The sequence below is a fragment of the Brassica oleracea genome, chromosome C1 (genome assembly GCF_000695525.1).
Source record: "Brassica oleracea var. oleracea cultivar TO1000 chromosome C1, BOL, whole genome shotgun sequence".
In the NCBI taxonomy this organism is placed as follows: domain Eukaryota; kingdom Viridiplantae; phylum Streptophyta; class Magnoliopsida; order Brassicales; family Brassicaceae; genus Brassica; species Brassica oleracea.
In genome coordinates this window covers 35,137,233-35,149,365 of record NC_027748.1, presented here as the reverse complement: position 1 = coordinate 35,149,365, position 12,133 = coordinate 35,137,233, and the positions used below count along the sequence as shown (strand labels likewise).

At 34.2% G+C, this 12,133-nt stretch overlaps 1 protein-coding gene and 1 long non-coding RNA gene across 2 annotated transcripts; one reads left to right on the top strand and one right to left on the bottom strand.

Moving 5' to 3' along the window:
- Window positions 1-2,213: 2,213 nt before the first annotated feature.
- LOC106344974 (U-box domain-containing protein 29-like) lies at window positions 2,214-3,832 on the bottom strand. Its single transcript, XM_013784258.1, has one exon. The coding sequence runs from the start codon at window positions 3,533-3,535 to the stop codon at window positions 2,282-2,284; it is 1,254 nt and encodes a 417-aa protein (XP_013639712.1). The 5' UTR covers window positions 3,536-3,832; the 3' UTR covers window positions 2,214-2,281.
- A 1,684-nt stretch (window positions 3,833-5,516) lies between these two features.
- LOC106300549 lies at window positions 5,517-8,435 on the top strand. The gene is made up of 4 exons (XR_001262032.1): window positions 5,517-5,992; window positions 6,091-6,161; window positions 6,367-6,450; window positions 8,054-8,435. It is a non-coding gene; the product is annotated as an uncharacterized LOC106300549 (long non-coding RNA).
- Window positions 8,436-12,133: the final 3,698 nt, after the last annotated feature.

The window sequence follows — 12,133 nt, the reverse complement described above, 5'->3', positions numbered from 1 at the left end:
TAATCACGTCTTTGAAATTTCCAGATGTAGAAATGCATGGAAACACATCTCCCTACAAAAAATTAACAATTTAAAAAAAGTTAAAGACACAACAATTTAAGAACTATGAACATCAATAACATCAATTAAAAGAAACAAAACTTACGGTGGATGCAAAATTAGACTCTATGGTAATAATATCCTCATAGGAAATCTTAGCAGATCCTTTCCAATTCTTGAACCTCATGGTAGTTACGCCTTTTCTCAGTTTCTGACCCAAAAGAGACCCAATGTCCGGAACAGCCTCCATCAACCAAATCTGAAGTGCATACGAGAATCCATCTACGACATAACTGTTTTACGTCTTCACTTTATCCATAGATTTGATAATGGAACTCACCAGCATATCAAAAGAGTGAAGACCCCACAGATATTTCCTCATCTTCTCGAAGTCCATCACGAGCTTGATATACTTGTGTGGGATCCACACCTTTTCATCCTTCGCCATAAGAATACCAGCAATCACACACAAATACACCAACCTCAGCCTATCAACACGAGACCAGGCATTACACAACTTCACATGCACCTTCCTGATTTGCTGAACCGAAATATTTTTTTGTCTCCTTAGCAACTTACTCCAAAACCCTCCATCATATTCCTAGTCATCAATCTCCAAGTCAGGCTCGTCATTGTAATTCAGACCTGTGATCGCATAGAATTCTTGCATTGAAAATCTGAGAGGCCTCCTAGCATAATGGAACCACAACTCATGACGCTTTGCGGTCAGAAGCTGCTTACAAACGAAGGTGTGGATCGCTCTTTCCGAAAACTGAAGCTTGTGTACATAAATGGCCACAACCTGAACAAATAGCGGATCCTCCGACACTTCTGTGTACTCGTCTGGACAGTACTTCGCCACCTTCGCAAGTATGGAAGTTCGACAACTGTTGTTGACCTTCTCAACTTGTGTTTCAGTTCCCTATTTTAATAAGCATTTAGGCAACTGATCAATTGTCATACCTGTGAACAATGAAAGAAACACAATCCCTACAGTCAATATTCATAAAACAAATGCATCATAATACAAGTCACAAGATAAAACAAGAGTTACAAGAGATCGGTTGCTACAAAAACAATTTAACCAAAGCTCAAAAAAGTAGGAAACTTTGATAAGATTGAAGCCTAAATAATTCACAGAAACAAAAATCGAAACTTATGACAGTCAAAATCGCTCTTAAAAAAGCTCAAGTAAAAAATACAAAGACATGCAAAAAATTCATAGACAAACCTGAGGAGAATCGATTGGTTTGCTTGAAACTATGCCTGAGAGAGTGAGAGCGGAGCGGTGAGGCACGAGTTTAGTTATCGGCGAGGCACGAGTTTAGTTATCGGCGAGGTACGAGCTTCAGTGGTCTTCGGCGACTTACTTGAGAACGAGTCGCGAAGTGAGACGAGGTCTCTGAGACTTCGATTGAGAAGAAAAAGAACACCGGTGGAGTATTACCGGCCAGAAGGACACCGGCGACGGCGAGATCCCCTTTTGGAGCACTTCAAATCGTCTTTTCTCTCTATCGCCAAAGGAGGAGGCAACAATTAGGGTTCGTCGGGCTTTGTCAATTTTTCTCTTTTGCATTTTTTTTTTAATAATTAAATTAACAAAATCTTTTTTAAATTTTGTTTTTTCTTTTTTTTTAAATAATTAAATTAACAAAAACGTTTAAAAAATTAGATTAGGGATTTAATTGGGTTTACAGAAAAAATTATGGCATTGGGACAACTTATAATTTATGGCAAATGGACAATCTACTTGTATTTTTGTTCCATATTTCCAATTTTCCCATAATTTTATTCTAATTAGTACACGAAGCTGTCATTTGAATTTGATTGCAGCAAAACTGTGGGTGTTTAGCCAATACAAATTTCATACATAGCCTCAGCTAACAAATCAAAATAATCAGATGATATGATAAGTCACTTGATTGATCCCTTCCCTACTATAAAATTATACTATAACTTTACGCCTATTAAAATACGCCACTTTGAATGACTAATATTTTAAGTATGATAGGAATTTAAAAATACCCTATCCCTTAAAACCATTTTTACCGTTAAATGCGTGTTGAACACATAATAAATTTTTGAAATATAGAAAAATCATCGTATAGTTCTTAATCAAATCAGGCGAAACCAAAATTGAATATTTGTGAAATTGATCCGCACTAACAAAAAAATTTTCTTGGTATGGTTTACATTATCTACGTTCAAAATAGCTGATAACATTTTTATACATTAGTAAAAGTCAAAATGGCATAATATGAGTGGTCTTGGTCTCGTATGCAACCAAATCGGAAGCAGATGGTTTAACCTTCAAAACCTTAATCACATCTTTCGCCATTTGCCTCACCATCGGCGAGCAGTTGCTCTGTATCACAACCAAAAGCTTCGTCACGCCGTTACTTCTCTCCACCGTCTCCTTCACCCTCTTATCTTCCCCGAACACGTAGCAGAGACACCACAAAATCGTAACGGCGTGCTTCGTCGCCGTCGTCGAGACTTTCAACAGCTTCCTCACCACTCCTTCCACGCACCTGCCTCCGTCTCCGCGGCAAATCTCCGATCTACCTTCTCGCTTCGACGTCAGAGTCTCCAACAGTTTCAGCGATTTCTCCGTCACGGCGACGCTTGGTGTCTCTTCCGTTAGGAGAATGTCTTTGATCTTCGTGATCGTTTTCGCGGCGATTAGTTTCGATCTCACTCGTTTCGATTTTGCGATCGTGATAAGGAATGATAAACTCGCTTCGATCAAGGTAGGATCTGACTCTGTGCTGATTGATTTGATCACCTCCGTGAGAATCTCGTCGCGTTCTGCGATTAACAGTTTCGATTTGGCGTCGAAGGAGGAGACAACCTCCAAAACCCTAACGGATTCGATTTTCGATTCCAGTTTCCCGCGCTGGATCGCGAGGAGAATCGCCGTTAAGCAATCGCCACCACCGTTTGTCAACATTAGATTAGATAACCGTTTCCGATCTCCTTCACTACCTCCGTTAGTTATACTATCCAAAATCTTAATCGCGAGAAGAACTAGCTTGATCCTCGTCGTCGTGCGTGTCCCTCCGGCGATGATATCGACGAGCATTGGTACGAGATCCTTTCTCGCCGAGAGAAACGCTCTGTTCGCGTCCGAATCCTTCACGAATCTAACCAAAATCTCCAGACGAATCTCGTCGTCCTTCTCGAGGCTCAGTCTCCGCAACGACTCATTCACCTCTTTCAACGTCGGATCCGGAGGCGGAGAAGCGGCGGCGTAACGGCCGACGGAATCGGACCAGGCTTTGATTAGTCGTTGAAGGGTGAGATTGGGGATAAACTCCTTAGTTCGGAGAACCTGCATAGTGGCGGGACAAGTGTTGTTGCCTCCGTCGAGCCACCGCTGGATACTTGCACGGTCGTAAGTAACGCCGGTGCAGAGACTAACGGGAGATCTCATCACGTCGAGAGATATTGGACACTTGAAGAAGCTAGGAACCGTAATGTACGTCTCGGTTCCCATTGATTTCTGGGTTTCGTATAAATGCTGCGAGCAAAATGCGGGAAAATAAAAGTTGAAAGAGGGATGCGGAGAGAAGGATGATGATGAAGAGATGGTATCGGTAAGTGAAAGGTGGGGAAGGAAGTGAGTGGAGGTGGTTTTAAAGACAGAGTCAAACGCACGCTTGCGTCACCCTTCAACCTTTTTTTTTTAGTTCTCTTCATAATATTCTCTTTCCAATGTTAAGAAAAAACATTCGGTCCTAAATATTCGCCGGACATGACAGTTTCATGTATATCTGGATGACTGGATATATGCTATAGTACTCTGTATAAAACATGTTAAAACGAAATATAAAATCATAAACTAGATACTTCTTCTATACTATCTTCGGTCAAATTCTAGAGGAAACAATTAATTATAGAAGCTCGTACGGTTGTATATGATATCTTCAAAATTCGCTTTGATTCAAAAAATCTGAATATCTAAGCAAAATCGATATTATAAATCATATCCATTAAAAACATAATAAAATATAAATATTAAAATTAAAATTTTAAAAAGCGTACATTTGTTTTATTAGATATACTATATTAAATATATAAGTTAATATAACTATTATTCCAGCATATGATTTCTTAAATTTTATTCAAATATATTACTTATACAAGTATCAAATAAAAAAGTAAAATAATTTTTGTATGTCAACTATAAGTTTGTCTTTACTTTTTCTAAATAATTTAATTATGCTTAAATTTATGAAATATAATTAAATTTTTTATTTTATATCATGTAAAAATATTATAAAAACATAGTTGTATAGTTTTTAAAATATTATTTGCATTAAATAAAGCGGATGAAATATACAAATATCTATAAAAATTCACAAACATATGTATATATTTGGATTTTTAAATATATGTATCTTTTCAGAAGAAAAAAACAAATCGATAAAATAAATATTCATAAAATAAAGAAAAAATCTCAAATTTTGAAATTTTTGATAGTATTTGTTCCATGTCCATTTTTTGTAGATCATGTTTAAAAATCTAATATAAAATAAAATAATTTTATCTACATTGATTATTTTATATTTTGTATACTCTTTTGTTATAGTTAAATTGTGTTTATGTATACAATAAATAATATCATTTTTTTATTTTTCTAATTTATGTGAAATTTTTGAATGGGATCATTTTTGGGGTCAAATATACTGAGAGATTCAACTAATATTTGTTGGTCTTGAGTCAAAAATCAAAGCTCGTGTTTGAGGAGGTGTTATTGGTTTATATATTTTGATTGATTTAGAAATTCATATAGTATTTATAAATCCAAGTAAAATATGCAAATCCGGAGGTTTTCCCTCGGATTTGAGTCTTTGTATTTGAGTCTTTGTATTTTTAACTAAAAAATCCAAACAAATCCATTCAAATCCATTATAAAATCAAATATATTAGTAAATCCGTACGATTGAATAACACTTGATTTGATATAGAATTTATGAATCATTAAACCAATAACACATAATTTTAATACAATTTTAAAATCATAAAACCAATAACACTAGATTTAGTTCAGATTTTCAAATCCATTAAAATACAACAACCAATAATCCCTACTGAGTGTCTTGCTCGGTCAAATGTCGTAACCGTTAGATCTGTGGTTTTGACAGGAGCTTTGACCAACGGTAATGATGTTTATACACGTGTGAGTTAAGAATCCAGAAGCGTGTGTATAATATGGGACCAATATTATACACGAGGGGCCTCCGATCTCGTCGAGGGCATAATAGGTATCTTAATGGGGTTTTAAAGAAATAACAGCATTTAATTAAATCAAAACTAAAATTAACTCTAATAATCGATCCTTAATCTGTGCTTTTCGACATCGTTTCTTAGCCAAAGAAAAAGGCCACGTGTCAGCATGTAGGCAAACCTAAATAATAAATACTTTTTTTTTTCTTTTTCTCTCTTTTTTCTTTTCGACTTTGTTCTCTCCGCCTTCGGTTTCTCTTCTTTTTCTCTTCGTCTTCTCTCCGTCGGGGCCTTCAATTGTTTGTTCACCCAGTTCCGTTTTGGATGATCTAAGGCAGAGTTTGTCGAAAACTGAGTGGGTGGAGGAGAGGTTTATCTCTCTCTCGATTCCTCTCCCGAAACGGTTCTCTCCCTCAGTTTATCTCTCTCTCAATTCCTCTCTCTGGATTCCTCTCCCGAAACGGTTCTCTCCCTCAGTTCAACCATTTCAGCTTATCTCTCTCTCGATTCCTCTCCCGAAACGGTTCTCTCCCTCTCGGTCGCTCTGCTCTCCTCCGCGACGTCACCTGCGGTGGCTCTTGTCAGCGACCTCGTTGTCGTCGGCGACCTCGTTGTCGTCGGCGACCTCTCTCTCGTGCTTTCACTGTTCCGGTGAAGTCTTATACTCATGAGATTGTTACGATTTGGTATAGAGCTCCTGAGGTTTCGGTTTGTATTTGCTAAGGTTAGCCTTCTTCTTATGGTGGAGACACTATTTCAATTTTGTGGGGGATATTATTAAGGTTGTGTGTAATTAATCTCTTCTCTTGTTGATTTGTGTAGTAATGGGTATTGAGGAGAAACCTCTTAATCCTCTTGATTCAAGCGATGATGATTTTGCTCCTTCATATCAGGTATTTATACTCACATATGCTAGTACACACATGGAAGTACGATTCTCGGTTCCAATGATTGCTGATCTTTGAATGAATTATATGTATCTGTAAGAGAAGTTGTGGTTTCGGTGATGTGGTTCTTGAACTGAATTGAAAATGATAGCTTTTTCTTTCTGTGAAGTGATGTGTTCGGTTCTGATGTTTTGTGATGTCTATGTCTCAGTCGATTTGTCTTGAAAGTCCCTGAAGAAGATCAACACTCGTTTCAGAGGATTCTGTTTCTGGTGAAGTATGCTTACTGGTGATGGTACGATTACTCCACTTCTCTTTACTTGATTCAATTTTCTTGCTTTACTCTTTATTGCTTTTGTCTGGAATAAATGCTGGTTAGAGTTAGGTTGTGGTTAGTGAATATTAGTGTGATGAATAAATGCTTGTTAGAGTTAGTTGTGGTTAGTGAATATGCTTGTTCTTAATAAGTTAGATACATGTCAACTCATGTTAAACCAACTGAAAGAGTAAAGCTAATTAAAGTCTCCTATCTAACACGATCTCCTTCTGTTTTCATCTATTAAAGCCGGTTCATTTCCACTTTCTTTCCATCTTCTAAACAGGTTTCATACTCTCTTTCTGCAAGTCTTGCAAAACATTTCTTCTTCTTTCTCTCTTCTTTCACGATTTAAGAAATGGATTCAACGAATCCGTATGGTCAAAGCCCCAGTTTTGTTGACCTTTTGAACAGTCAACAAGATAGTTTCCATCCTGAACCCTTTTTCATGAGCCTGTTAGTTCACAATTCCCTCTGTTTGGCACACAATGTACTGAAGCTCCAAGCCTCGCTGAAGAGACACATACAGAGCGCAAAGAAAGAAAGAAATGGAGTCCGTCATATGATGTAGTGCTCATTAGCTCATGGCTAAACACGAGCAAAGATCCGGTTGTAGGAAATGAGCAAAAAGCAGGGGCTTTCTGGAAACGCATAGCTGCTTACTTTGCAGCTAGTCCAAGGGTTGAAAGAGGTGAAAAGCGAGAGGCGATGCAATGTAAGCAAAGGTGGCAGAAAATAAATGATTTTGTTTGCAAGTTTTCTAGATCCTATGAGGCTGCAACAAGACATAAAACTAGTGGGATGAATGAGAATGGTGTTGTGAAGGCAACACAACAAATCTTCTACAAAGATTATAAGATGAATTTAACTTTCAACATGCTTGGGAAGAGCTGCAGTTCGACCAGAAATGGTGTGAACTCACTACTAGTAAGATTGATGGAACCTCTAAGAAGAGAAGGTGTGAGGACGGTCCTCAATCATCTAGCTCTCAAGCAACTACCAATCTAGGTGAGGAACGACCTCCTGGTGTGAAGGCAGCGAAAGGAGCGTCTGGTAAGAGAACTGTAGTGGATGGCAAGGCTCTCTCTGAGTTTCAGACCATGTGGTCTATTAAGGAGAAAGACTTGGCAGTGAAAGAAAGATTGTCCAAGATGGATCTGTTGGACAAACTCATTGCAAAGCAAGAGCCACTATCTGAAGAAGAATAAGCCCTAAAGAAGAAGCTAATTACAGAAATGTTGGCTAGTTAGTGTGGGATGTTAAAAACGAGTGTCTATGTTTCATATTTCCAGTTTCATGTTTTGTTTTTTGCATTTAAAATTAGCTTTCTATATCTTGTTCTTGTTTGTTCAATCGTTAAGAAGCGTCTATGTTCTGTTCTTCAGTGTCTTCTATGTTGTTGTTCTGTTTAAAATGTTATGCAATGGAATTAAGTTTCTTGTTCTTATGTCTAACTTGTGTTCTTGCATTCTGTTTCTTTGGTTCTTCTTATCTGCTAGTGACCACTTGTGAGAACACGCTTGTGTAATGTCTTATAGTTTGGTGTGTCACGGACTGATAACGCTTTTGTCCTGTCTTATAGGTTGTTGTGTCGCGGACTGATACTCAGGCATATGTCACGGACTGATACTCATGCATATGTCACTTTGTACGAGTGTGTTCTCACAGGCCACTCTCTTTTTTATCTCACTTTTACTCTTGTGTATTATGTGACTTGTATACTGTCGGATAAGCTGGCGGATAAGCTGGCACGTGGTGCTCGGAATCTGCCTTCTGCTATGGTTTATGTTGATTCAATTCCCCCGAGGTGGCTAACGGGTCTGGAATCTGCTTAAGTTACTAGCCTTTTGTTGTAAAAAAAAAGAAAGAATCAAACATTTCTTGTACTCTTGTGCTTTTGAAGTCACAGACTTGTAAAGAATCAAAGTCGATTACATGTAATGAATCAAACATGCTTGTGCCTATATAATCACACTTTGATGTTTCAGAGTTCCAACAAGGAGAAGACACCGGAAGTTCACATGTCGATCTCGATTTTTTTATAGATATGCCTACAAATATCGCCAATATGATGGGTGTTCGAGCTAGAATTCGTGATAGACAAATGCATCAACAACTCAAAGCTTATTTGGTTGAACATTTATGGAGTAAATTTGAACGTGATGAAGACAACAACTGAGTTCGGAATGTTTTTTTCAAATTATTCTCGTTTATTTTATTAATCCTTGTTTTTTGAAATAAATTTAAAATCTATGTTTAAAATTTTCATTTTTACTATGTTTTATTTAATAAATAAATTTTTATGTTTAAAAAAAAGTTAATTTTTTTAAAAACCCCTAATTAAGAAACTACCATTGGAGCATACATTCTAATAATTTCTTAACTACAATCCTTAAGTACAGTTAAAGTACAATTAATTAATTAAAAACATTAAAAAACCCATATGGGGTCACATTGATAAAGATGCTCTAAGGACTTGCTCCATTTTTGTCTTATTTTTAGTAGTACTTATATTTTTTTGATAAATCATATCGCCTAATTTGATCGGTTTCGGAAGAAATACGCTTATTGTTACAGAGTGGACTGGCTATCATTCTACATGATCTGAGTTTGAAATATCTTCTGACTAATGCCAGATGATGAATCGATCATTTATTACGATTCACCGTGTAAACCATTTGAGCAGAAACCCAAATCTAGACTGCTCAAATGATCCACTTGATAATTAATGGAAAATTAAGGGTTAGTGTTTATTTTTAGTAGTACATTCACTACAAAGAAGTTATATTATTTGTGTTAACGCAGAAAAAACTCCGAGTCAGCAAGTATCAAAATGTGGTACATATATATAGAAGCTGATAATATTGGTCATGGCGAATTATACTTTTGACATTTAAATTTGTGTTAGATGTCGTCAAACGTTAACAATATAAGCTGTGTTGTAGCTTCCACTACGGATAAAGAAAAAAAGGTTATTATTCGAGTGAAGATGTTTGATTCGGGGCGAAAGCAAAAGCGTTTCTTTCTTGTGGAGTGTCGTTTTCTGGTCACTAATATGTTAATAAAATATTTTAACTTGCTGTGATGAGCAGTAACGTATTCTTTTTTCTTTTGTCATTGACATAAAAAAAATCGATTAAGAGTTTGTTAACCAAACTAGAGACTCCGACTTTATGTAGACAAAGTAGGACTGACACGTGCAATTATCTGTTTTTTTTTTTGTATTTTGAATCCTGAATACGTATGTTGCTGCAAAAAAACTGAAAATTTCCTTTAGGCATTAAATTTTTTCTAAATAAATTGCAAAAACCGACTACTTCTTTTGATTCTGAAATCATCTTTACCAACTAAAAACAATTTATCACAAAGTTATGTCGCGGTCGAATGTTTTTCATGCTTTTTATCTCCCAGATGAAATGTTCAAATCCAATAACAAAAATCTTTTAAACCGAGTAATTATCTAATGAAGATATATAATTGACTTAGGCTTTCATTGGCAGGGCGGATGATAACGCCGTAGCAGTATGCTTTAGAAGCAGTTTGATGCATAAGCTTTATGCTCTAGTTAAACTATTTAATAAAATGATTGGTAGAACAATATAAACATGCTATTTAAAATTATTATAAAAATTAGTATATAATATATAATATATTTAATTCTATTGAATATATTTCATATATATATATATATATATATATTTTTTTTTTAAATAACATTTTAAAAATTATTTTTATATCCAAAAAAATATTCATAAAATAAAATTAAAATAAAAAATATATTTTTCAAAAAAGTGCTTCAAATTTAAAATATAATTTAATTATAAAAATTAAATTAAATTCTAAATGTTAAATATTATTTTTAAAAATATTAATTTTACTTGTAAAATTTCTTTTTAAAATAACATTTTTGACATAAACATAATTTTAATATTATTAAATAAAATAAATTAATTTTATATCTTATTAATTTTATATATTAATTTAAAAATAATATTTAACATTTAGAATTTAATTTAATTTAATTTCTATAACTAAATTATATTTTAAATTTGAAACACTTTTTTGAAAAATATATATTTTTATTGTAATTTTATTTTATAAATAATTTTTTTCTGGATATAAAAATAATTTTATGATATTATTAAATAAAATAAATAGATAAATTATATATTTTTTTTTAATTTTATAAATTATAAATGCAAATACTCTATTAAAAACTCCATATGAAAACATTGACAGATAGAATCTGGAGATCATAGGCATTTGGTAAATAATTTTTTTAATAATTTTTTAACGAATGTAAAATATAATACTTATGATAATGCTCTGTCAATCAATGATCAACTAATAAGGGGTTGCATGATTATATAATTATTGAAAATAATGCAAATTCAATGAACTAAGTTTGATCCTTTCTGAATAAATTTTACGTATAATTAAAAAAAAAAAAGTTTGATCCTTCTGTTTATTTGTTAATTATTGCTGATCACGATCACGTACGGTTTTTTTTTTTTTTTGACTAATATCACGTACGGTTGTTCCATTACATAAGTTCAAAATGTCAAAATAAGGTTTGAGTGATGCGATTTGGTTTTAATAATATTTGTAACATTTTTGTGGATTATATATGTAAGATATATATTTGTATATTTATATTACTGAAATATATTACTATAGAGGAAATGAGGCGTACATGTTTAGTACTCACAACTAAACATTTTCCAAAGCAGTAAAAAGCGTGCTCTCGAAAATTAACCAAAACTTGATTGTTTTTAATTTAGTGTTGTGAAGAGAATTAAAGTTGTCTATAGTACTCACAACTTTGTCTCAGTTTTTTTTTCCACTTGTAAGTGTGGTTCATTGCTCTTTCTCTTTCCTGTATTTTCAACTGGTTTACCATATCTCTCCCTTGCTCCATTGATTTATTTTTGCATGGATAATTTAATTGAATGATCATATATACTCTATTACTCCTACATTGAATTTAAAATACGTGAAATTATATTATTATTTTTGTTCGGTGGATGATGAAAGCAGGGTGACCGAAAGTTGCTGGCCTAATCGAAAAATCAAACTTAGGTGTTGAAAATATTTCCGTATTCCATAGGGTAGGAAACGGCTGAAATGCTCGCTGACTCGTACGAAACCATTTAGTATTTTGTATTTATGTAATTAAGTTACTCATAATTAGGTCAAGTTTCGGTTAGGTTTAGCATAATTAAACAAGAACTTTGAGTACAAGAAAACACAAGCTTAACGACGAAAATTAACGAGGAAAAGTAATCCTCGTAAAATTACGTAGAGTTTACAAGGAAATTACGTAGAAAAATAAAATCAGTGTTATTTCCTCGTAAAGTAACGACGAAACCGTTTCGTCGTAAAGTCGGTGTAAAGTGACGTGATTTTTACGAGGAAATACGCTTTCCTCGTAAATTCGACGTAAAATTAGCGTGTTCTTTACGAGGAAATAATTTACGTGTACTTAGCGAGAAAATTTTGAATCCACCAACTTCACCTAACTAATTTTCGTCGTAAATTCCTAGGAAAATTACAACTACCAGATTCGAAAGTTTTCTATAAATATGGACGTTTTAACATCATTTTAAACACACCAAAAACCAAAAACGTGAAAGAAAAAAAAAATGGCGGGCTCCGAGAATAT